Consider the following 27812-nt stretch of genomic DNA (forward strand, 5'->3'; position numbering starts at 1 on the left):
GCAAAAATGGCAGCCAGGAATGAGATGCAGGTATGTGCTTATGGACCAGGGTATGAGTATTGGTTGTTTTAATTACTAGCTTAAAGCTCTCCTTCAGGTATTTAATTCCAAGTAAAATTTCCAATGTGGCAAAGAATGTGGTAAGAAAAAATTTTCCTTTGAGATAGGTTAGTGCTAAGTAGCTGGGTGAAAAGCAAGAGGAATTGGAAATTGTTGTTGATTAAAATGTCGATTTAGAAAGACTAGAGTGACAAAATAGTTGAGGAAGGCAGTAGTCCTCAAATATATTAATATATTTTAAAGTCACTAATACATAGAAATGCAAAATATTAAATATACTAAGGAAAGGCTATTAACATGATGAGCACTGATGTAAGCATTTATTTGTAATATGAGGAAAGGAAAACCATTCAGTTAAGGAAGATGCAAATTGAAAACAGCGAATAAGTATTTGCATGATTAATGTATTAGATATGGTGTTCTGTACTTTATGTTTTACATGTAATGATTTTGTGATTCAGAATATTTGCTTAGAATGCAACAGATGTTTGCGTAAAACCTATGTTAAATCTTGCTAAATCAGTATCTGTGTTAAGCATACAGTAATACAGTTGCTCTGTTTGTCGTTGACAGTTTGAAAAGTTAATTGATGAAGCTACAAGGAAAAAAGATTTCCAATTATTAGAACAATTTCTGGCAACACATGACTGTGAAAATGTCTCTCTCAAATGCAGCAAACAGTTTGTCAACAAATTAGATAAGCTTCTGTGTCAGGTAGTGTAATCATTACATCAGAATCATCTATACTGTCATTGTAATAGTCTGAAAAGGATTTTTTCATTTGGCTTGGTTTATACCAGCAGTTCATTTGAAAAACTGAAAGAAAATTTAAGAATGAAATCTCTACTTCAAGCTGCAATTAAGGTGGCTTTTGAGAACAAAAAGGCATCTGGTTGATTAAATACAGGTTCTCCTAGAACTGTACACTGAAGCTTATGTTATAATTTCAATTTCAGGAACTTGACAAACAAGAAGTCAAAAGCATTTCTACTTTACTAAATTCTATTCAGAAATGTGGAAAAAAAATCAGCATAGCAGGAGAAGATGGGCTCCCAGCAATGATGAAATATGGTCTTATTGGAAGGATAAGTAAAACCATAAAGCATAAGTGAACTTCTAAAAAATAAATATAAAAATTAATACAGCATGCATAAGTAATGCTTCAGTGCTGAACAGCTCAGTATTCGATTTTTGTCCTTGATTGTTTCTGAATTAAGAATTTCCCATAACACTGCAATAAACATGATTCAGATTTAAATGTTCTTTGACAAGCGGCTCCTTATAAAATCGTGCTGCTCTACCACAGTGAAGGTTTTGCAAATTATGCAATATATAATTAATTTAGGAATGCTTACAGCAATTACAACAATAAGATATCTTTTTATATGAGCTTGCTATACTACTTTTGAGTCAGGAATTGGAATTTCCTGGTGCAATTTAATATTTTTTTTGTTAATACTTGCAACAGCAATATTGTACCTGTTCTTCCAACAGATTATGGTGCTGTTCTGATTATTTTGTGTTATTTCAACCTGCATGTTAAATGCGTTAAACATTTGTAACTCAACATAATACATATACTGAAAAATAGACACCACTTCCTTATTGCTTTCACCAGAGATTTCACTGAAGAAAATTAATGGCAATGTCAGATGAGTGTTACTCAATTGCCTTCTCAACAGCTTTAATAAAAAAAAAAGTGTGGTGGTAACTTCATGCTTACATGCAAACCTACAAACACACTTTTTCATTCAGCCATTATCCATTTTCAGCTCTTTTGTCTGTGATGGTGATACCAGACGGTTGTAAAAGTAGATCTCTAGTTTTATGTTAGAAAGTCAGCTACAGAAATTACTTAACGTTAGCTTGAATTCACCTACATTTGTTTAGTGTGAGTGAAAATTTCAGTCTGGGGCTAAAGTACACTCAGCAGACTGGTAATGCTGTTGCTGTTGTTTTAATCTTTGTATAGTTTGTATAATTTTACTTAAGTATAATACAAACCATTGTCCTTTTTCATGCTATTAAAATAGACTTATTTTCCCCTTACATGGTTAATTGGTTTGAAAAGGTAAAAGGAATTTTGATCCTCAGAGGAAATGAAAAGAATGAAATGCTTACAAGTATGGCTGAAGATTTCTTCAACATGTTGCTGGTAAAAATATATTGATAATAAAATGCATTGTGTTTATTTGTCAAAATAATTATTACTAGTTTAGCAACAAAAGACTTCCAAATGTGTTTCTATTTAATATCTTTCTAAAGTTAACGTTACAGTGATTTCTGAAATAGATTATAAATTTAACAGTCGGACTTGATCATCTTAAAGGTCTTTTCCAACCGAAACAATTCTATGATTCTTTCGGGATAAATAGTTTGCCTGTATTCCTCCTAGTTTTCTGTTCAGGATTAGCATCATGAAATAAAAGTTAAAAAACTCAACAGTGTAAGTGTTCAATGAAGAAAAAAATTCGTGGTCTAATTTTGATTACATAAATTACTGGTAGGCCAATCCCTGGACCCCAAGTTTATAAGATCTGTGAATTTTCTTCTGTTCATAAAAAATTTTGTCATTGGGGAAATAATTTCCATGAATTTAACTGAAATACAATTTTAGGAAACCAGACTTGGTATTAGAAGTCTCTTATGCTCTTCATTAAGGATGAAATAATTTTAGTGTCCTAAATGCTTTTTGATTACTTGCTCTTAGGTACATGTTACCTGATTTTTATGCTGTAATATTTACAGTATCAAAATGATGTGTTTTGTTTTGTTTTTTATTGTAGGCTATATGTGATAGCAGACCTGAAGGTGAGCTTAAAAAAAGTATGCACTAGATATGATAGTTAGTGTTCTGAAAGGGACATTTTAAAGTTATCATCAGTGTTAAAGTAACTCTGTAACAGAAAAGGGTTTATCCTCAAGAGGGCTGTTCTGTGCACAAAGGACTATGTTTCTCATTCAAGTGAAAAAAGCTTGAATGTCAACTGTAACTTTGATTGTTTAATTTGAGGTTTCTCTACTGACAGATTTCCTTGTAACTTGCTGATGTTAGTAATAAAAAAGCAGGATAGTCTAGTCTCCTCGGAGATGGCAACTGAACTGTTTTTCCTAAAAAGAATGTTGTTTCTAAGCTACTGTCTTAGCTCAGCATAGCACAATAGTCCTTCTTTATTGACCTTGTTATCATGAATATCACGCTGTTCTTACCTTTCAGTATAGCACTAGGCAGAAGGTCACTACAGACCATTACACTGTCACGATCAAAATGAAAGATTTGCTTCCTTGTCCCTGGGAAGATAAATTCCAGGGTCTGAATTATATCTCAGAGAGCTAAGTTATAGAATTGATCTGATTATATTTTAAAAATAATGATCTCATGCCCAGGGGACTTATGCAGTGATGCACAGGAATAGAAACATCATAGTCATACTTACTATAAATTGAAGTAACTATTCTGTCTTGCATTTAACCATGAAGCTTAAGACGTTTATTTTTAAATATCAGTAATCCTATATGGAAAGGAAGGCATACTATATTTTATTTCTAAATGAAAAGTAATCTTTTTCCAGATGGTGATGGGGGGCATCCTAATATACTCTTGATAACTCTTCCATTTATTTTTTTCCTATTCATTAGGTAAAATGCAAATACTAGAAAACTTTGTTCTGAGAACATGTACCCTCATCACTGATGTAAGAATTAGCATTTATGTGCAGCAGGAGGTAAACATTCTTCTTTCTAAGCCACAGTTTTCTGGTTAGTGTTTTAACAGACTTTGTGACAACAGTCATTTCACTGTACACATGCTACAAAAAAAAGAGAATATTGTAGTGCTCTAGTATCAGAAGTTGATTTAATGTTTCTTTGGGAATGTTTGTTTATATGTTGGGGTTGGTTTTTTTCAGATTACTGATCATTTTTGTTTTGGACAGTAAATTACAAAACAGTGGTATTAAGATTCTGGTGAGAAAGCTGTATAAAAGCGTAGGAAATAAAATGCTCTATTACAACTGCTATGAATAGGATTAAGATTGTTCGTTGTAAATTCTTTAGATACTTGCAGGAAATTTGTATATCTTCTAGTATACTGCAAATTTCTCGTATTTATTTCAGTAACCTCAGGTTGTCAGTTTTTTTTTTCCTTTCTAAAGAAAGGGAAAGTTACAAAAAAAGTCTTCTGTAAAGGCTACATCCCCAAAGGAAAGGCCTTTTAATGCAAATTCAAGGTACACTTTAGCTCAGCAATCAACTGCAGACAGAACTCTAGCTTTGAAAGTTTTTTTTTCTGTATTTAAACGTGCAAAGAAGACACAACCCTTTAACAACTGATGTTCACATTAAAGCTAATGTAATTTATTGAAATTGAGGTAGTTATATTAAGGTAAATACTATTTAAGGTTGGATAGAGCCCATTGTCTTTTCTTGTTTTGCAATTATTTAAGCATGTTATTTTCTTCAGTGGCATGAAATATATCACAAGGGCCCAAAATAGGAATAACTTAAGTTATTTTTAATTTAATCTTTAATTTAATTCTTTTTTTTCCACTCTTCTTAGGTAGTAAGAAAACTTAATTTAATGCTTGACAACATGCCTCGAGATGCCAGGAAAAAGATATTTTCTACTAAGGAAATGTTGCTTGCCATGTAAATAACCTTCAGTATAATTTTTTGTATCATTACACCATTTGCACAACTGGGAAGGCAATTCTTACTAAGGCTGTTTATAATGCGTGCAGATTGGTCCCTGTTTAACTCAAATTTTGCATTTGCAATTGTGTTGCCTGTGGTAGTGGCTATGGGCCACTAAATTTACCTCTTTGCTGACCTGGGTTAGGCTTCTTCTCATCCGAGTTCTCTTAAAATAGTTGAACTCTTATTTATAAGAATGTGTGTAAAGCACAGTGAATCAGTCACTGGAAGGACAAGCTATTCACATTGGGAAATTTTTTTACAGCATTTCAAAAAATAAACAGAATAGAAGTTATATATATATCAGGTGATTCACTTCCCCAGTAGTACTTTCAGATGTATGTCCTTAGCAAACAGACTTACCCCTTTGAAGTCTAATAGTTTAGTGGAATCAGGGTTTTCTCTCATAGATTGTAAGTTTGTAATTAAATAAACTTTTATTCTGTGCTTTGTGTTGCTGTCATATTTTGATGAAACGTTACTTTGTTTGGCAGGAGTGACATGGGGAGGAGAATTTTGGATGCTGGAGGTGAGCATGGCACTTAATAAACTATTTAGTATTGAGCTTCTTAAATATCACATGCAGACCCATTAAAAATCCAAAGAAGACATTTAGAAGCTGCGGATGTGATTACAGTCCTCTGAAAAATACAAATACTGCATGAAAACAATGTACAAACTGGAATGTTTCAGATGTAAGCAGTGTATGGCTAACTCTTTAAAGCTTTCAGTCCTTCTCTATAAGTTTTAAAATAGCACAAGCTCCTAAGGAAGTCAGTCTTTGAGGATAGTGAACTGCTAGCCATGTTTAATAGTACTATAACTTCTCTTAGGGATCACTTTGGTATCCAACAATTTCCCAGTTCAGACGGGTGAAAGTTGAAGACTTCTTATTTCTTGTTTTCATGCCTAGTGTCACTCTGACATTCCATTAAAGTTTGGTTGAAATTTGATTTTGAAACATAAGTTGTTTAGTCATCCTTATTCCCTTAGTTCTTTATATCCTTTACAGGTTACCTATTTGGATATAATGTGATACATAATATGAAATGTTCAGCACTGCTTATACCAGTTTCCTACATAATATTTTTTTCACATCTTTAAATCTCCTATTCCTGTAAAACGTGTTGTGCTGTAGACTATGACCTGCAGGTAGCCATTACGGAAGCTTTATGCAGAATGATATCAGAGAAACAAAGAGGAGAACTGGCGTGCCAGTGGTTTTCCATGGAGTTTGTGTCCAATGCATTTAAAGCAATTAAAGATTCTGAGTTTGAAACAGTAAGTCAGTCATATGAAAAATATTTCCAGGGAGGTAAACTTCTGTCTTACAATTCTTTTAAGAAATTTCTGTGTTTTAATAGGATTGCAGAAAATTTCTCAACCAAGTGAACGGCATGCTTGGAGACAAAAGAAGGTAAAACTGAATTTTTTAAAGCTAATATATTTTCTTTTTTGGATTTTATGGCTACTCATCAGGAGTAACCTTTGTATCACAAAAATGTTTTTGGGAAAATCTACATTAAAATAATACAAGCAAATAAGACTAATATTGCTGTGGTGTAAAGTCAAGGAACCACGCAGAGTTAAGATATTTTTAAAATATTAAATAGTAAAGAAATTGAGTAATACCATCTTTTGGCACATTGTAACTGATATTGTCTCTCTATCAAGATGGTAATTTTATGTTATTCCCATATATGGAAAAAAGACAAACATAGTGTATATTTCAGATTATTAGGTAACAGCTTGAATAAACATAAATAAACATAAATAAAGAACATTCATTTGAAAAGATTCTTGCACAATCTAAAGCGTATGATACACTTCCTTTAATAAATGTTTATAAGGAGCTGGTTTTTGTATTCTGTTTAGTTCCTTTGCAAAATCCTGAGATGCTCGTTAATTCAATAAACATGTCATCTAACAATAGCTAGTCATCTGTTGGTATAAATTCCTTTATTTATTGATTTAGGATATTTAGATTGAGATAATGATCAGTGCGAATGTCTGATAGAGAAATAGGACATGGAAAGGAAGAGAAAATATGAGCTTATTTATATGATCACATGCTCTGCATTTTACTTTTGTATGTCATGACAGCAAAGAGATTGTCTGGTATGTCTTTATATCAGAAATTTTAAGAATACCATTCTTAAAATATCAGCAGATAAGCTAGAGGTATGAATGTAGTGACAAGGGGTCTGAGACCACTGCTGTAATTGTGACGATATATGAAGTTTCATGTTATCTCCTTTGGGAAGAAGTGCAGTCAAGTGACTGCTCTTTTGTTTGCTGTGATCTCTTAGTCTCTAAAGCACACAAGTTTGTGCTGAAAACACAATCCAGTTGCTGTGTTTACATATGCAAAATTTATTTACAGCATTTTAGGATACTTGACAAAATATGCTTTTCTTACAGGGTTTTTACATATCCGTGTTTATCAGCAGCTCTTGATACATATGAGGTAAGTTACAGGCTTAATCATATATGCACAGATTTTCATTTGTGCAGCTGCCCTCTAGTTAAGAAAAAATAAGGATCAAGTAAGAAACCAATTTTTTTTCAGGAGTATACAGATGTGCATGTATTTGAGTTTGTCAGACTAACACAAAGCCTGTTAGCTGGTGTAAATCGTTGCTTTTAGCTCTTTTATCTTATTTTTTTTGTTTTAGCTACAGATACCATTGGATGAAAACCTTGAAGAATTTTGGATTGATTTCAACGTTGGTAGCAGAAGTATATCTTTCTATGTGGCAGCAGATGATGCAGTAAGCTAATTTTGTCTGTCACACTAGGTTGTTCTGAGGCAGTAGATACACTCAAAAGAATGTGTATTTAATTTGTTTCCCTACATCAACATGTGGAAGTTGTGTGCATATATAGTGTGAAGGGGAAACAAGAAATCTAGATTTGATATTTAGATCCAGCAGTTTCAAAGTAATGACTTTCTAATACTGTTTGTGAACAGTTTAACATATGCACATGTGAACAAGAAACCATTTACAAAATTGCAGTTATAATTTTTGTAGATGAGACTTGACTGTTTAGATTAATGTCTCTACCGAAGCTCTTCTGAAACATTGTTCACTGTTATCAATGAAGCAATGTTCATTGTCACTCCTTGTAAGAGGATTGAAAAAGTTGCAAAGTTGTCCTCACTGAAAAACTTTATGATAACTGCACTTCATTTAATTGTAATATAATGCTTTTCTAGCTTTAAAAATATGTATTTTTCATATAAGGATCATCAGTGGGAAACAGTCATTATACCAGAAGAAGAGGTAGACCTGTACAGCCTTGAAGGTATTGGCACTCCAAAAACGTGACCTTTTGTTACACACTGACTTGGATTTTGAAATTGATTAATCCTCAAGTGCTGACTGAATTCTCAGCAAAGCAAAATTCCCACTTAAAATATCATAGGCACTGTTTTTATCAGCGATAAAATTGCACTGCAGTCACATTTGCATTTTAGGCATGCAGATGTGATTTTATTAAAATAATTTTAAAATAATGTCTTCTAGATATTTCAGTGCAAAATAAGGCATAAGACAATGACATTTGATAATGTTTATTTTAAACTAGTTAGAACAGTTTTGGAAATATCTATAATTTGTCTGCAGCTATAGTAAATAACCCTCAAAGAAAATTCTACAGGATAATATACAGAATAAGTATTTCTAGAAGATTGAATTGTTTCCCTAATAAAATTTATTGTAGGTTAGAGTGAATTAAATAAAATATACATCTTAATAGCCAAACCGAAGAATACAAGTAAGTTTCAAGTATTTACAAATATTATATGAGATGTTGTTAAATTGTAATGAAACTACTTTTCAAATTTTGTTTTTGTCCAGAAAAAGATTCAAAGAAATTATTAACAATAGATCTAAAAAGCCCAATGAACGTGGGTAATCAAGAAGGAGAGAAATTTTTTTTATATTTTGATTCCATCTTGGAAATCAAAGATGTAACCAGAAAGATTTTTGGATTTAGTAAATGTAAGGTAAGATTTAAACACCTTTTCAAATAGTTTTTAATTGATTCAAAATAAATGTCTCATTGCCATATAAATGTTGTTATAGCTGTGATTGTTGGTATCTGTTTATACCGAGAGTTTGTGGTTAACATAGCCGCTACAGAACAGCATTTCTCCTGTAATATGTTAAGCCTCAGTAAAGATGCCTAATAAGGATGAGAGAAAATGGCCTCAAGTTGTGCCAGGGGGGGTTTAGACTGGATATTAGGAAAAATTTCTTCACCGAAAGGGTTATCAAGCGTTGGAACAGGCTGCCCAGGGAAGTGGTTGAGTCACCATCCTTGGAGGTGTTTAAAAGACGTGTAGACGTGGTGCTGAGGGACATGGTTTAGTGGTCGACTTGGCAGTGCTAGGTTTATGGTTTGACTCTATCTTAAAGGTCTTTTCCAACCTAAATGAATCTATGATTCTAAGATCGAAAACTAATTGCAACTAAAATTAACTGGCTGGAAAGGGATCACCATAGCTTAACGTCAAGTTTTGCATATATAATTTTCCAGAAACACAAGAACTGGATGCTTACAAATATGGAAGTCTTTCTGAAATGATGCATTAGCTATCCCATTTTGCAGTACGCTTACTACTGTTATGAATTTGCTCATTTAGTAAAAAATTTTTAGCAAGCCATAGCTTACTCCTTACTGCTTGTAAACAAACTACTTTGCCGTGAACTCTGAGAAACTCATGAGGAATGGAACTGCTATGAGCTTGTAGAATCTGTTTTGCCCTATAACTTGATTTCAGACATTTATGATCTCTAACTTAAATATTTTCTTTCTGTTTTTTGTTTAAAGAAAGTAAAATGTATATTTTACATAAATGGTTACTCACTTTGTAGGTCTTTAGTAAGAAGCAGTCTGCATCAGTTGCCAAAACAACTGTACATGTCGTCTTTGATGAAAGTGGATCACAGGTATTTTACTTCAGTATGCCGAGATAGTTTTCTTGTTTTTTATATTTAGTCTGATTATTAGCTAATTTATGATCATTTGCCATAAAAACAAGGACTTTTAAAATGCCAATAAGTAAAGATAACTGTAAAACCCATTAACTGATTTCTGGTAAGAGTGTGTTGTGTATTTTGGGTGAGAATAATATTAATATCCAAATCATATAATACTTCAGATAAATATACACAGGGGAAATTCTTTTATGGGAATTGTGATTTGGTATCCCATCCATGTTAGCCAAAAGAACAGTTAGGTTGGATGCTTTTCAAACTAAAAGTATATAAGCTCTGAAGTTTATCAAAATGTACAGTGGGGAAGGTGTTACTTAGGGTAAAGAAGTTGCTCTGTGTGTGTTTGTATAAATACAAAATATAATAAAATTCAAATATTGTATAAAAAATTTTAAAAATCCAAAATATTATATAGGTTATGGTACCAGAAAGTCAGTTTTCACCATGTTTGGAAGAAAAATCTGAAGAAGAGGAGAAACTCAGTAAGTACAAAATCCAGCAACTTCCTGGAACTGTGAGGACTCTGGATAAAAATAGCAATCAAGAAAAACGTAAAGGTGGTTCCTCCAAGGTAAGTAAGATTATCAAAACAGAAAAGAGTACATCAAAAATACAAGTCTATTTAAATATTGATCATATTTTATAACGAAAAACCCTGTTATTTTACAGTTGGAATGTAATTAATACAGGGTTTGATTGTTCTTCTTATGACTTGACACTAAGCTATAGAAATCCCTTTGAAAAAAAATTCTCATTGTTATGTATTTGAAGCTATAACAGTGTGACAAAAACAAAACCAATTGTTAACGTTCCTTAGACCATTGTGCTCTGAGAATTCTCTTTAGAGAAATGTTTTCAAGACATGCTTAGGCCTCTTACGATATGCAGAAGTCTAGTATAGCCTCTGGAGACTTACTAATGATCAGCCATAGTAATATCTGTAATTGGAGACAAGTTCTATTGGCTTGGCATTCACAAAGACTGATGATTACAAAAAAAACATGTGGTTGTCAAGATGAATCTTGTATCCTGGTTATTCAAATCATGATTTCATGGGACTGCTCCTGTGCATAGCTGATTCTCTGGTTTAAACTGAGAGGAGCCCAGTTCATGAAGCCTGGTGTTTCTTTTGTCCCACAATCACTCTAAAGTTATAAATGCCTTACGGTTATACTAGAACTAACTACAGATATGCTACGGATGGGGGAAAAGATGAAGCAGTGTCACCACGTCTTCATCATGCAACAGACATGCAGTGCATGTCTTGCTAGCAGTAGTCTAGTAAACATCTTCCTGATGTTCTATTATTTCCAATAATAGAAAGTGTCAAGAGACTCTTGGAAGTAGATTTTCTAAAATCCTGTGTTGTCATCCTTAAATCTGTGCATTATGGTCAAGTTTTTTTGTTCCTCAAGATAACTACGTCTTGTAAAAGGAAAGTGTCTGAAGCATCTGTGCTTATTCCTGGAACTACAAGATTTTCCACAAGGAGTCCACTGGTATTTGTTAGCACAGGTAAGTGTACAAATACTTCCAGGGTTAAAATATGCTTGAAATCATCTTTGAAATACAAGCAGGAACTGTGATCCTTTGCAGAGCTGGAAATGAAAAGTAGACCTTATAAAATCTCCTTAGCAGGTGCTTTAAACTTGGAATTTTTAAACTAGGCCACTTGCTACTGGTCCATAAACGTGATGCAGGATAGTAGCTGCACATACATTCCAAACAGCTGAGGGTCACCTATAATTTTTACTGCTGCTGTCAGTCAGCAGTAACAGATATTTAGTACTTTCTACAAAGGAGAGATTTGTAAGACAAAGACCAATAGAGGCTGGAGATGCAACTAGCGGCAGAACAGCATGACTAACAAACTTAATTTTCTTGCTGTTAGTGTCTCAAGTGCTTAGTTATGTATATCCATGTGTCACATATAAATTAAGAGTCACCAACAGCACAGTAATTGTAACAGAAGAAATGGTAAAATTCTAACATGTTTCTGGTTTGTTTTCAGCTACTCCTTGTAAAGGTCGATTTAAATTACCTTTGGAAATGATGAGCTCTGCTGAAAGGTCCAACAATGATGCAATAAATGAGACCAGAACAAAGAATTTCTATCAAGAACCTACTGGAGTATGCATGTCATCTGTAGCTAAGTCTTTTACTTAGAATAACATTAATTTCTATTCTAATTTGTTCGTAATTCATATTTTAAAGAGCTAGAGTTTTGCTTTCAGCAACTCACTTTTAGAAAATTGCATGTTTTACTTTTTTTGGATAATGTTTTCTTGACCTCTGGATTTCAGGTTTAGTGTGTCTAAAGTGAGGCTGAACTCTTACAAAATTAGCTAAAACTTTCATTCACTCACCAGTTCTGACCACAGAGTTAACTTTCTTTTTCTAGAACCACAATTCTTCCTTTGTATAGAATATGAGAATGGTGTATGCACAGAATCTCAAATTAATTATGCAGTGTTGAAATACTCTTAAAAACATATAATACATTCAGCTATAGTTGTGAAATGTTAATGTCTTCGGGTTGTAGCATTCATAGCATTGGTTTTAGTGCATTTTTGATTAGATATTCACTAAAATCAAACAAAATTACATAGGTGTCACTGAACTGCAGTTTGAATATATGTATTTTTGCTTCTGTTCCAGTTGAACAAAGACTTCAAAGTAATATTTTTATTTTATTTCTGGTTCTAAATGTCTTTCTGGGTCAGATTCAGGTCAAATCCTGGACTATGGGATTCTGAAGCATTTTTTGATATAGCCATGCTTTAGAAAAAGGCTTTAACATACAGAATATGTAGTTTAGAATATTTCTAAAAAACCTGTTTTACTTTCTAGGAGAATGTTACTTCTTTTGCTTTTGTGGATTGTAATTGTCAGTGTTACTTATTGTGCTTTTTAGAGTGGGCAAAGATGTACAGTAGACAATGAATTTTGTGAAACAGAACAGAAGATCAAGAAGTCAAATATCAGAAATGAGGCAAAACTACCCAAAAAGGTACTGGAATAAGCACTTCTATGAAATGAAAAAATAATTTTATATTTTATTAGGGAAAATACAAGTTTACAAGGTTATACTGTTTATAGTCCTACGCTAATGTTTTCTTTTGGATGTTATCCCACTGTAGCAAATGAGTGCTGAAGCAGTTTTAGAAATTATACAAGAGGCAGAAATTGAGGCCACACAAAAGCAAACTTTAGGCAAGTAATTTTACAAGTGTTGATAGTCCTTACTTTTAAAATTATTTTAATTTTGTCCATTTCTTTTCTAATAGTAATTGATACCAAATTAATGTCTCATTTAGATGAAGTGTTAGATATTGTCCCTGATTCTCAGCCAGCAGGGAGAAGCAACAAACCTTTGTAAGTACTGGAAAAGAATACCAAGTCACTGTTGTTGTCACTCACTTTGAAGGGAGGGTTTTCAAGTATTGCCAGAATTGAAATTTTGTTGCATAGTTTCAGAAAATGCCAGAATTTAATTGTCTTTTCTTCCCTGAGAGTTGCATTAAGAACTGTTGGTTGTGTAAGTCAGGTCACCTTTATTATGTCATGTCATTTTTTTTATTCTGAAAACCAGCACTCTCATGTATTTGCTAAGACTACTTCATGAACAATACCATTCTGTTGTCTTAATCAAAGGCTTTAAATTGGTGAATCTGTTTATGAAAATAGTACTCATTAACAAGGTTAGAGTAGGAGTTTAAGTAAGCTTTAGTAGTAACAAGGAGAGTAATTCTTTCAGATGACATCAGAAGGTAAAATACAAATGACATATGACATAAGTGAACTGTGCCATAAAAAGTAGTAGATTTGGTACACCACAGAGTTATCTAGGTTCCAGGTTTAATGATGGCCATAGGATTTGTTGCCTTTTTGAAACTGACTTAAAAAATATGTTGTTTCTGAAGGTTTGCCATTTTACAATACGTTGGTTAATTGGACAATGGTAGCAGGCTTAGGTACCAATGTAAAATGCATTGATATCTACAAGATATCACTATTTTCCTATTTTGTGATGCATGTTTATTATGATTAAGACTCACTTTCTGCAATTCACTGTTAAGAAGATGGTATTATCTTTGTTAGGCTGTCAGGTCTTTTGGAGAGTTCTTTTGATAAAACGAAAACATGGAAAAAAAGAGCATGCTCTGTTCCTGAGAAGAATATAACAACTGGTGACAAGCAAAAGCTAAATGCGTCATTGCCACGTACGTCCCATCCAGGTTATGTTCACACTTTATTAACTGTTAGTGCTAAAAATATTTCAGATGAATTTTTAACCTACAGCTGTTCTCTCTCCGCGCCCCCCCCCATATTAGTTTCTATTGTTAGTGACAGAGCTGTGAAACAAAAAGCATTTATTCCATTTTTTGAAGCATCTCTTCAAATAAAGAAATTAAAAGAAGAAAACCAAGAAAATTAAATTGATACCATGAGGGAAGAAAACTGCAAAATACTTAGTGGACAGTCAGAGTGTTAATCATTTGGAAGAAAAAGTGTTAAGTACAGAAGTGAAAAATATTTAAACGACTAATGAAACATCATTTAAAACATTTCTTTCAGCTAGACTGTCTGAAACATCTTTGCATTCTGATTTTACAAAAGAGGAACCTGATGTTCGCTTTAGAAAAGAGACTGCAAATCCAAAGCAATCAAAGAGGGTGAGAGTTTCTTACCTTCATTTCTTTGACTTGCAATTAAGACAATTGTCAAATTTTCAGTGTTTCAAAATTTGTATTTTACTTTCATTTAGCCACAAACTTATTTTTACTTGACTTTCCACTAATACTGAGTGAATTAAATAATGTCAGCTTCATTGTTTACTTTCTCAGTGTGACCTGTTTAAGATTAGTTTACTCTGAATTTCTTTTAAAAAATCATCTTTTTAAAAAATAATTCTTGAATAAGCACCAACTTGTGCTTCTCATGCTCTTCTTAATTCACTTTTGAATGTTATAGTACACAAAACCACAACATTTAAAAGAAAATATCTGCTAACCTGACGTTTTATTGCTCAGTGTTTGGGCAATGCAAGGGAAAACGGTTTTCAAAGGAATGTGATTTAGTACATCTAGAAGACATTTAATGAAGTTTAGGTGATTGTTGGAAACCTGTAGTTCTGTTTGCAGCTTTGCCCTTCTGTTGAATGGGTTCAAAATTGAGTCTTAAACTTTATTTTTGTAGAAAACAAAGTCTAAAGAAATGACAGATGCAACAAAATCACTAATTAGTAAAATCAGTGACAGATATAAAGTGAAGACTGATGAGAAAAGCAAAGCAAGAGCCTCCCTGGGTTTTACCAGGTATGATGTGAACTATTTACTTTTGTGCTTAGTCTCTTTGTGCATGTGGCTTTGTCTGTGATCTGCTCCTCTGTCTAGAGTTATTTCACATCCTGCTTTCATCTGAATCATTTGTTCACTTCTGATAAACCCTATTGTACCAAAGAGTAGGAGTCTAGTAGTTGAATAGTTCCAGTAGCTGAAATAACTACAAAGGCTGTTAGAAAGTCTGTTCTGTTGGGTTTTGCTCATTCACTCACTCACAGCACGTTTCGTGAAGAGAAATTAACTGAGATAGTTCATGGGCACTGCACATGTTGGGTGTCTCCATCTGATCGTCATAGTTTGGGGGTCAAACTTGGTTTCAGTCATCAATTTTCTGATTATCTGGAGTTCCTAGTTCTCTCTTCCTGAAGGAGTTAACTGTTTAGAGAGTTTAACAAATTCTTAAATAAGAAAATTAGTCTTACCTTGCTGGAACTGGTGCTTGGAGATATACTTTACATATAATTACATGCTCTCCATGTTTGATTATAACTGAGTAACAAAGGACTGGGTTAGGCTGCATCACCTTTTAAACCTTTTGGATAGGGACTTGGAAAACATGAAGAACCTGCAGTATAGCTCTGTGATCTGGAATGATTTTTTCTAAAGCACAAAAATGAAAGGGGCTGGTCTCTTTTAATCCACTTGGTTTTGTATTTAAATGGCTGAATAAATTTATTGTTTGATAAGGCTTTTATTTATATAAGCAGTATTCTAATTAGCATTTAACAAACTGTATCCTTGGTTTTTAGGCCACATTTAAATAAATCCTGTATCTCTAAGGTAAGATATCATTGCTTTTGTTGGAAATTTTTTTCATATCAAATATATGTACATATATGGTGGTAGCTAGTAGATGTAAAGCAAAAGTTCACAAATATCACTGAATTTTTTATTTATATATAGGAAGAAGTTCAGGATAGAAACCTGAAAACCACTTCTTTTCTTAATATAACTGCTGGTCATATTATGTAAGTAGTTAAAACATTTTTAAACTAAATTTCTAATTACCCATACCTAACTTTGTGAAATGTTCATTAATTCAGTCACAAAAATGATCTCTGTGTCTGTTTGGCAGGGATGATGTCTACAACTTTAACATCAGTGGGTTTGATGAGCCTACAGTAAAGCTTGGAGTAAGAATATAAATGAAACTGATATGAATAGAATATAAAGGAGCTCAGTAAACTTAAATTATGTCTACTGAAAGTACAGTTAACATCTAAAAATTCAAATTATATCCATCACTTTCAAATGTATAATGGTACTTGCTATCCTAAGGTTATGGCCACTTAAAGTATTACGATGTTTTCCTAAATTAAGAATAAAATAGTTTGTTAGGAGTATCATTATCTTTAAATTATCCTATTATCCTGAAAGTGTTATTGCCATCCTTCCAATCTCCATTGTAAAGATATTTTTGCCCAGATGTTTAAGTAAAAAGAAAATCTAGCTAAGATAAAAGCAAAAGACAACAAAAGATAGTTTTACTTCTCATGTCTCAAAAGAGCCTGCTGAATTGGTGAAGGTAGTGAAGCAAGTGGAGGGAAACTAATGTATTATTTTGAGAGATGGAAAGCTTCAGTCAGTTCCAGTTGGTTTTAACTCTCAGCTCTGTTCTTAAATAATTTCTAAGATAGAAATTAATCATCATAAGTTAATTTCCAAGTATAAAAACTGAGCAAAAAAGCCCTTAGCTGTTACTGTCTGATGTCCTGTTTAATTTTGTTTAAATTGTATAACAAATGAAAACCTTCATTTGTTTCTTATTTATTTACATTTTTAGGTCCAAGAATCGCATGTTACTGAACAGACTGTTCATAGAGACCCAAACAAAAAGGGGTAGGGATGTTACATGGTGTCCTAGTCTGCTGGTTATCATCAAGAACAGTACTGTCTGCATTCTCTAGCATTCCATTATGAAAATCCAGGGAACGTATACATGACAATAATACCTTGACTGTGTTCTTTTTTCAAGCGATAAACATAGCTGCTGGGGTCCCCTAGGCTCTTTCGTGATTTTCCTTTGGGAAGCTGATAAAAAGGAAATAATGTGTTTCATGAAGAAAACAGTTTTAGTTCTCTTCATGGAATACTGCAGGGATATAAACTCCTAAATACAGGGGGGCAGTTCTCTGTTAATTATCAGCCTGCGAAGGGACATATTGTTATTATATGTTCTTATTGATTATTAGCAAATAAGCACATCCTGTAGGGTTTAAGGTGAACAGATATTTCCAAAATGGATATGAAAACTAAAGTAGATATATTTGTTTGAATACTTTATCCACATATCACATGAATAGTAGAAAGATGTAGAACACATTTTAAAATGTATTGTTTAAAGGTGGTTTTTCTTCTTCTAATTAAGGAATGCAGATGACAGTAAAACTAACACTGAAGTTAAAGGAAGACAAAAAGTAAGGCTCAGATTTTTGTGGATCGGTATACCTTGTCTTCCTGCCTTTAAATACCAATTATGTAAGTGAAAGGTATATTAAAAGTAAATCAATAACTGAAGAACTGTTTTTCTTTTTTGTAGACTAGAAACAATCAAAACAAGAAACATCTCTTTAGTGACACAGAGACAGAATACAGAGGTGACGACAGCAAGACAGACATTAGTTGGCTACAAGAGCCAAACAGAAAATCTAAAGCCCAGTTAATTGACTACAGTAGAAATAAAAACTCAGGGAAGCCAATAAGCACAGACAAAAGTAAGAAACTTTTTTCATATTTCTGCAATAACTTTGTCCATAGATATTTACTGCACAGCATGTAATGTGCTGTGTTGCAGATACAATATGTTTTTGTTGTCTTATTTCCAAGTATAAGGAATTTTCAAATTAGTTCTAATAATTTATAAAGATTAATTTTCAAAAAGTATGTATTTTAACATGGAGAATTACTGGAGGATGGGACAGGCAGAGGTTGTTGTCAACAAAAAAAACCTTTGGCTTTTTAAAATGAAGTGCTGAACGCAGTTTACTTGAATCAGTAAGTTTGTGGGCATAAAAGTGATTCCGTGATTTTACAGCTAAAACTCTAAATGTGTAACATTTGAATATTTTGCTGATTTTTCTAACTTTTTGTATTGTAACAGCAGATAAATTCTCTGGAGCTGCATGCCACGTGGATAAACCTAAAGGCAAAAATGCAAACAAGAAAAAGGTACATTTGTAATGCATACTCCAAATGTCTTAACTCACTACAGAAACTGTTTTTAAATAATTTTTCATAAATATGTGCCATTTCTCCATGCTTATTTCATGATCGTTTGCTAAATACAGTTAGTTCTTTTCGGGTACTATATTCTTTTTATATAGTATTTAGCTAGTATTTCAGGTATAATACTAGCTATCAGTTAGAATGATTATTGATGCTTTTGTAAGTTTTATTACTTAAAATTATTGATTATGTCTGCTGCTTAGTAGCCATCTACTCTACTGAATATGCTATTAGCTTTTCAGCAAGGGTTTTCATGTGTCTAATGTGTTTAATTGAATTTTAATACCTTTGAGATTATAATTTCTTTAAATGAACATATGTAACATAGTGAAACTGCCAAATTAAAAGTGTTATAGATATTAAGAAAGAATAATAATGGCAAAATACTGTAAGCTTATTAAAGTTGGGAGTATAATAAATTATAAGTGATTATGAACAAGTTAATGGAAGGTACTTGTAGATTTTTGTAAGCCACAGTTTAAAAAACAAACAGAAACACCAAAAAAAAACCCAAAACCTTCCCCTGCTCCCTCCAGACTACTCTTTGGTCTCTCAGACTGTACAATAATTATTCAAATCTAATGTTAGTAGCTTAAAGCTACATACATGCACTTAATGTAAATCATGCATATGAAAATATGATCACCACATGTAGGTATTGATGGTGATGCCTAGTCCATGTAAATCAAAACAAGAGGGCTTTAGTTCTGAACACGGCTTCAAAACTGAGGAGGTTTTCAATTTGCCAATGTTGAATTGGTCTACTTACTAAAATGTGTCCTTTTTTAGTAGTGAAATTCCCCAGATCTACCCAAGCAAGTTCAAAGTGCCTACTTTGAGGAGGTAGGGTTCCACTACTGCATAGACTTAGATGGAGAGCATCTGAAGCCCAGGAAGTCACTCACAGACTTGACCCTGGAGATGAGGAGGCTAGAAAAGCGTACGTTTTGCATAGAGCACTTTTCAAGAGGCAAGAATTCTAACCTCTCCTAGTCTGAGAGGCATTGCACTTACATTTTACATCACTTCTAATGCCAGGTCCCTGAGGTACTTTCATTGAGAACACGCTTTGCTCTATTTCTGAACATGGACTGCTGTGTAGAGAGTGTGGCAGTAGTTAGGCAGAAGGGGGACAGATAGCAAAGATGACTGATTTTAGTCTAGTGGTTAAGGTAATCGGTTCAGAGGTAATGATCAAGGATGCTGGTTCCTGCTCACTGTGCAGGCTTTTGGTTTTGTTCTATTTCAAACCAGTTACAGTCTAATTTAAATGTGCACATATTTCAGAGAGCAAGTTCTAGAAACCCACTTCAGCTTTGCTGTAGTTCAAAAATGGCATTTATTTTGCCTCTTCACTTTGACTCTTACCTTCCTGACTGCACTGTGCCCTAGCTACAGTGAAAGTTACCTTCCCAAAGTGTTCAGTAAACTGTTGGTTGGACTCTCTGAGCTTTGATAAAGTTAAACTTTTTTAGTTGTTTTAAAATAATGGATTTCAAGTAATTAAACCAAGTTACCTTCCATTTATTCTTCTATATTTATTTATAAATCATTCTGATATAAAGAGAAGATGTTTTTATTCTTCCAAAGATAAACAAATGTGAAAAACAGAATTCAAGAACTGATGAAATGAAAGAACAAACCACCAGACAAAAACGACCTCGAAGAGCAGCATTAGGAAAAAACTACAAAGAGCCTTCCAGTTCAGAGTCAGAGGGTGAAAGAAAATCTTCACCATGCCCCTATAAAGAGGAGAAATCAAAAATACAGGTATGCAGTTGCACTTTATTCTTAAAAATCCACTTCTGCCTTATTTTTCAAAATAAATTCTGGTCTACTTTGTACTTAGTACTCCTGAATTTTATGTGCCCAACATGAGCAAGTTGAACTGAATTTTATATATTATTTCTAGTACTGCCTAAAAACTTTTAAAAAAAGTTTAATTATGAGTATTTAGCTGCTAAGAAAATCAGTCCTAAGTAATCTTCTGAGTCATAATAGTATTACAGTTTCTATTTATGAATTTTGTTCTGCTGTGAAGAACTATGTCCTTTATTTTAAAAACTTAATGATATTTTGAAAATGTCTGTTAAATGGGAGGTTTTAGTGAGCTAAACTTTGTTCTTTTAGGTAATGTGCTTTTGACAATGCTATGCCTATTCTGTGTACAAGAGAAAATACTGACTTGATAGAGAGTATGTCAATAAATTTGCTGAATATCCAAATAGTATTTTTAGTAAATTAAACAATGACGTTGGGTGATAAACCATTTTCATTCTCTTAGCATTACATTGCAATGTATATGGATAGGTCTGTAAACTTCATAGATTAAATCCTGAAGCATTGGTAATTGCCTCCGATAGTTAAGAAGTTCATAAGAATAGAAATTTGGGTGCTGAATTAAACAAATTCAATGCTTATTGATATTAGAACACCTGATATCCTTATGAATTTAAGTACTTCTAATGATGTTCCTTTTTGGACCTTCTGCTTGTTCAACGGTGCATATAGATAATACACTCTTTATCTACATATATATACGCTTCCATATGTTTACAAATAATGTTTATATAAACTTTGTATTTTAATAGAAACATATGAATGGGGAAAAAAAGAATGATAACCAGCAAAAGGAACTCCAGATAATTGTACCTATGGAGCCAAAGAGAGTAGATAGCTATGTACGTAAAGCATTTATTCAATCAAAGAATTCTGCAGAACAAAAGGAAATGGAAATGCCTTCATCTGAGAGTCCTGCATCACTCGAGACAATGAGATGTACGTATTTTGACTTTTAATTTATAGGAGAAGTTGGAGTTTAAATGAGGATTATCCCAGGAGTACAATTTTACATTTATTTCATCTTTTTAAAATAAGAGATATCCCCTAATTCAGGGTGTACCACATAATTTAAGGAAGTGTGTTAATATGTCACTAACACTTTTATAGGTTGGTACAGTTATTTGACATCAGCATAATACAGAAGTGCAATGCATAAGGGTTAGAATGAATCTGGTAACTGCTAAAATAGTGCAGAGTACAAAAAGTGCAAGTGTGGCAAGTCGTATGCCAAGACTTAAAGTAAAATTCCACAGGTCTGACACTTGCAAATACCTAGATTTGGAACAGTTAGCAGTATGGGGCTTTAACTTACCTTTTTTTCCTTTCATTCCTCATGCTGACAGTTAAGTAACTGTTTTCTAGGTGCTGAAAGAATATCAGGAGGAGATGTTACCCAAGAGCATACTTATAGTGAAAGATCACCTGGTCTTCAGGAGTCAATACTAGAAAAAAGGGAAATGTTAAACTTTGAGAAAGAAATCTCTCCCAATAATTTCTGTCCACAAAAAGAGAATATTCAAAGCACATGTCTAAATCAGTCCCCTGAGATGACTGTTAAAAAGTTAACATTTGTAAATAAGAGTTTCTCACCAGTTTTATCTGAAGCATCTTCGGTAAGAATATTAAAGTTAATCTACAACTATTTTAACTGAAATTGTTCCATTCAGCTGCCAGCTGTTTTATGCTTTTGTACATCTTTCAATAATGACTTTTTTTTTGTTAATGTGTAGCACAGCTTAACGACATATAAAACTGTCAGTGGAAAACATGCAAAGAGATCTGTATCTGAAACACGGGATAATAATGAAGATTCAGGTTTCAGACATTGCTTTTCAGACACACTTTCTATTAAAGGAAAACTACAAGATATCACTAAACCTATCACCAAAAGTAAAGACGAGGTATGTTACTAAATCCTTTGCTCTTCAGAAGACAGCTGCAACTTTTCGTTTATTTTATCTACTTTACAGACTGTGAGAGTTAAGGGAAATGCATCTTTCTTAATGTTAAACACTATATATAATGTTTACTTGTGACCTGTTTGGAAAATCCTACTAGTTAATTTTTAAATATTTGAGATAAATTAGGGAATTTTTTATCATATGGATATGAGGAAAGAATTTTATCCCAACAAGATCAGTTATAATTACTATCTTAAAAAATAACAGGCAGTAAATATTTTCTTCTTGACTTTCAATTAAAAAACCCCCAATTTTTCATAAATTAAAGAATTGTGACATCTGCAGGGAAAAATTATTGAGGTGAAAAAGTGCTCTCATAGTTCTAGCATTTATGTACTACTCAATATAACAACTATTGTAGCATTGGCAAATAAATAAAAACTGTGGTATACTTTCAAACCACTTATCATAAGTACTTTTTTTGGTGAAAAAAGCACTAATGACCCCTTAAAGAAATAATTTTCGTTGTGTCCTATTGCAAGAAACAGTTAGACCTTACTGGTCATTTGACTTATTGTATAATTAGTTATTAACGTGGTGAGAAATTTGTTTATTCTTTCATCTAGTGAGACCTAGTAGTAATTCGTGCGGTGACTTTTTTTTTGTCTTACTGTAGTTGTGTTCATGTCCCTAGTTTAATGGAAAGTTACATAAATGTGGATTTCTGATGAAGATTCCTAAAAGTGCTTTAATTTGGAAGCTAATAAATCAGTGACTTTTCTTTTAGGGTTGTGTACAACCATCACCATCTGTTTCCAGTGGAAGTAAAGTACAGTCTTGGAGTGAAGAACCTTATGGCCCCATACATGAGTCAGGTACAGACATTTAATTTAAAGTAAAAGACTTTCTATGTGTCTCCATAAAGGTTAAGAATAATGTTTATTTGGCATAAAAATACGGCCCAAGTCTTTAATCTTGGTTTTTTTAATGTATTTTCAGTATTATTCAATTTTTATTCTTTTTCTCATTTTTTTCTACTGTTTTAACTACCCCAGAAAACCACGAACATTTGGCTCCAAAGTGCAGTTACTGTGAAGAGTTAGTTGCGCTCCTAAGAGTTAGAAACATTCCAACTGATACTGGAAAAAAAAGTGGGGATAATGGTATTATCAGGAGAAGAGGGCTTAGGGTGAATCTCTAACGACTGAGTCTTGCATGGGTCAGGTTTTTTTGTGTTCCATTGAAATCCTGTTGTTCATTTACATCAAGTTCTCATATCTACTGAACATGCCCTCCATAAATGTAATGCTTATAATTTTTGTATAGTTCTTAAGCATTGTTTTCATGTTTAATAAAGGACCGACTATACAGACATTTCTCAAACGAAGGTACCACAGTGATACAGAAGGCAATTCTGATGAAGCAGAAACAAGCAAAGAGGAGGAAAAGAAAGGAAACAGAAGAATGAAGTTACAGCCTAGAAAATTGTTTAAAACAGATGATGCTGTTACTTACAGAGGTTAGTTATGGAGTGGAAGTTGACTATAGTTGTGCAAAAGTTTAAAATAATGTAACAAATTAAAGTTTTAACAAGAAAAGACAATATCCATAAAAAAAAGCATTTTACATGTTTAAAAAAAGAAATAAAAAGAAATGCTAAATATTTAGAGACCATATCCATTTAATAAGTCAGAAAGTTGATAATGAAAATAGAAACTGGTCTCAGCCATCTAATTGGTGAAATTAATCTATATATAACAAAAGCTGTTCTAGGCCCTGTTGTAATTTCAGATAGGATACTTCTTCATACTGAATTGTGACATTATCTTTTTTAACTTCTCTTCAGTGTCTGAAAGCGTATCGACTGTATCTGTAAATGATGTGTCTGTTTTGGATGGAGAAACCTGGGAACCTGGTTGTTCAACTATCAGTATATGTCAGAAGCTCCAAAAAGAATTTACTAAGAAAGTTGAGGCAAGGCATTTCATATACAATACTGGTTGTCTGTGTGGGTACATGCACATATGAATGGTAGCTTGTCTTACACCACAGAATTTGCTTAAAAGGACATGAAAATGGCTATGTGCATAGAACTTCAAGAAATGACAGATTTCAAGTTTCTTTTTATGCCTGTTTCAATTCCTTTCTGTACCAAACTCTCCAATGATTTTCTTTCTCAGATCTGTTTTATTTTTTATCCTGTCTGTTGTTTCAAAACAAGCTTATGTATCTGAAGTAATGAGCATCCTGCATTTTGATTTTTTTCAAATTATCAAACCCATGAATGAAATTTATTTGCAAAAAAGGAAAACATGAGCCTGAATGATGCATTTGTTCATCTAAGACAGCTGTAAGCACACATCCTTCATTCCGTGTGTACGTCCTCTATTTTGAGGAAATACATTTTTCAAATAATGTACTTCAGATTAGGTAGAATTTTGTCAAAAACACAAACCCATGTTTATTTACATTTCATTAATAGAAAGGTTTTCCTTAAAGGATAGGAAGATAATTTTAAAAAAATAGGTTTTTTGCTCGGTATGATCTGTGATACTAAGCAATTACAGTACTAAACATACTACAGTTTTTTCCCTAAAGTGAAAATAATCTGAATTTAAATGTTAAAACATCCTCATAGAGCCGCTCACGGAAAATGGAACATTTTACTAAGCAATCATTACGAGCTGCCCATCAGCATTTGACAACAATGAGTTACCAGCTTCATGAATGCAGGTCTGTAACAAAAGATTTATTTTAAAACACCCTTAGAATGCAATTAATACCTTCTAAAAGTAACTCATTTTGTTTTGGTAGGATCAGGCAGCTGGACAAATTTCATTTTGCTCTCCTTGAGGAACTTGAGAATTTTGAAAAAGATTCTCAGTCCCTGAAAAACATGGAAAAAGAATTCTCGGTTTGTATTTTAATTGCTTGATCATGGAGAAAAGTGAATTCTTATGGAATCCATAGATTATTCATATCATCTTCAAATTTAGATCATTAATTCTGATTTTAAAAGCCTTTGTCATTTTGCTTAAAGTTCGGTCAAATTTCAGATAATGAATTTGAGGTGTTAGGATTGGCTAATGCAATCTATGCTCTTAGAATTTCTAGATCACCACTACATGGGTTTCTTCCTAGAAGAAACTACTACTACTTTTAATGGGCTGTTTACCCTACTTCATGAGCCTTTTTTTCAGCTGGCCTGTCTTTCAGGAGCAGCATGTAGGCATTTGAACCTGATTTGCTGCATGTTCTACAAGCAGCCAGTTGACATCATGGGTCTGCTACTTGCTGTAATGTAAAAATCAATATACAAATATTCATAAAAACACAAGACTATATTCGCTTTTTTCTTTTACTCTGAAGACAAGGCTTAAATTATGTGGAAAGTGATTAAAATGCTATGCATATTCTTTTTTCATCCTTTTGAAACTGTTAGGCAGAACAGATTTTTGGTGAAACTGGTTCCATGAAAATAGAATTCCTTAAGTGCCTCATCCTGCCAGCTAAGCTTTTTTTTTTTTTTTCCCAAGCTTCTTTGGTGACTGTGTAACTCCTACCCAATCTGTGCTGAGTCTGGTTGTAGGTTATTTTACTCATATTAGAAAGCAGTAAGTTTTAGTTCAGAAAATATTAGATCTTACTGATAATCATCTATTAATATTTTTCTTTCCAGACCTTTTGGAAAAAACATACATATACTTTTAGTACATACATGAAAAATGAGCAACAGAGGTTAGTAGGCTTCATTAATTCTGGCTGGAGATTTGTGTTCTGTTCATTTGAGGTGTAAGTTAGGCCAACTACTGTTCTCCATGCAATTTCTCTCTTCCATAAAATAGAGATAGTAGATGTAGATGAGATGAGAAAATGAGATTAAAATGTTACATTACACGAAAAATGTAATTATTCTCCATCTAAATTTCTCTACATACCTGCTCGACTATTCCAATAGTAACAATGATGGTAATATTTATCCATGCTTTTATGTACAAATAGACTACAAATAATGGGTTGTATTCATGATGTGTGTGGAAAGTTCATACATAGCAAAGCTATTTGAACTGCCTTTTATTTCTTTAGAATTCAGGTTCTTAAAACTTCATTTGAAAAGAACATCTACCATTCTGTTGACTATGAAGAACGTGTTTTTACTTCAGAGGTATGATGAGCTTTTCAGTCTTTCGTTTTACCAACAAGTATCAGTATTGACTTTTTTCCCAAAGAAAGTCTTTATCCTCAGCATTGTATTAATACCAAATAAGTATTTTTGTAGTTTTTCATTGTCACAAAATACCCTTTAATGTAACAATATTCAGTGTTTTAGGGATAGATTTCACCCATTAGAAAGTGTGTGCAATTATCTGGGAAAACTGCTGCAAGATTTATTCTGCATTTTGTGGCTTTGTTTACCAATGTTAATCATCCAAGAAAGAACAAATTTAAAACACACGTCCCTTTCCTTAGGCAGGTGGATGCATGTGCATCTGTATCTCTCGGTTATAAACCATTTAGGGATGTAATTGTCTTCTTGAAAATGGGTTACTGGTGGTGAGCAGAGAAGATACATTCAGTATCTTTTTATAGATGCATCTGATGAAAGAAGACATAAAAGGACTCCAAGAGAAACTTCTTAAAGAAATGGTAAATGAAGTTATCTTGTCCTCATTTTTATTTATTACGTATAGCTGTTTGAACACTAAATTACTAAAATTGTGATTTCTAGTGCCCTATCAAAAATAAAAAAAGAGTCAGAATCCAGGTATCACTGACATGTTGTGCTTTAAAACTTATCTGGGTGATAAAAGCAGCAGGTAGATATAGATATACTGTTTTAGTTCTGAGTCTTAATATGTTGAATGTTGACAACGAAAAGTAATGTATCATATTTGATATGTTAAAAGCAACATATACTATGCACCAGAATTAAAATCCTCCTTTTTTTTTTTTCAAGTATTGTATTTAAAGTATGTGATAAATGTAATGCTTTTTGCACAGCAAGAAGAGGAACTGTGTAATGTTCGCAGAGCATTGCAGACATTGTTTCAATCAGAAGACAGAATTCTGAAGTAATATTTTCAGGCACCTTCCTGAAATTCAAGGTGAACATAAACACTCTTCTATAATGTAAAATTTGACAACTTTATTTTTTTTACACTCAAGGAAACTATTGTAATGAAAGCATAATTTCCTTAATAATATTATAGTCTTTGTGGATAAGACTTCTCCTTTTATATGTGAGATTTGGAATTATTTTACTGAATCTGCTAAAATGCAATACGTACGTTTTTTGATTTTTAGCACATGCTATTTTTTTAAGGAGTCTTTAACAATTTTTGTAGGTTATTTAACTGACTTTCAGAGAAATTGCTTTGAATTTCACTTTGAATCTGTGTTGTGGGTCTGTGTGTACAGAATACCCCTTTTGTCTGATCCAGAATACAGTCAGAAATTATTTAGGGATCCAGTTGCCTGTTTTGATCTCAGTCCTATTTGTCTGTGGTGTTAGACTTAATAGGAGTTTCTAAGAGAAAACAAAACTGTAAACACTTGTGGTTGAACTACATTGCAAATACTTGTATTAAATATTTCAAGAAAAATATATATTGTCTGGTTTGGGTTTTTTTGGTTTTGGGTTGTTTTTTTTTTTACAAAATGATGTCATTACTATTTTGCTTTAAATCAGTAATACATATTGGCACGTCAGTCAAAAAAAGCTGCGCAAATATTTTGTGTAAGAC

At 32.9% G+C, this 27812-nt stretch overlaps 1 protein-coding gene across 1 annotated transcript; it reads left to right on the forward strand.

Annotated features, from left to right (window-relative positions):
- On the forward strand, window positions 1-27144 carry SYCP2 (synaptonemal complex protein 2). Its single transcript, XM_068416477.1, has 43 exons — window positions 1-30; window positions 634-774; window positions 1017-1145; window positions 2111-2215; window positions 2847-2871; window positions 3700-3785; window positions 4619-4707; window positions 5247-5281; window positions 5891-6033; window positions 6117-6169; window positions 7174-7219; window positions 7428-7523; window positions 7998-8058; window positions 8613-8761; window positions 9633-9707; window positions 10171-10326; window positions 11171-11270; window positions 11767-11885; window positions 12896-12968; window positions 13073-13130; window positions 13857-13993; window positions 14334-14431; window positions 14955-15073; window positions 15850-15880; window positions 16004-16068; window positions 16176-16233; window positions 16884-16939; window positions 17469-17517; window positions 17640-17814; window positions 18201-18268; window positions 19916-20095; window positions 20917-21103; window positions 21530-21780; window positions 21898-22068; window positions 22856-22943; window positions 23426-23587; window positions 23915-24042; window positions 24707-24801; window positions 24883-24982; window positions 25748-25806; window positions 26155-26233; window positions 26659-26715; window positions 27070-27144. Exons 1-43 carry the CDS (start codon window positions 7-9, stop codon window positions 27142-27144), a joined length of 4251 nt encoding a protein of 1416 aa, XP_068272578.1. The 5' UTR covers window positions 1-6.
- The last annotated feature ends 668 nt before the right edge of the window (window positions 27145-27812 follow it).

Source organism: Nyctibius grandis, chromosome 19, assembly GCF_013368605.1.
Source record: "Nyctibius grandis isolate bNycGra1 chromosome 19, bNycGra1.pri, whole genome shotgun sequence".
In the NCBI taxonomy this organism is placed as follows: domain Eukaryota; kingdom Metazoa; phylum Chordata; class Aves; order Nyctibiiformes; family Nyctibiidae; genus Nyctibius; species Nyctibius grandis.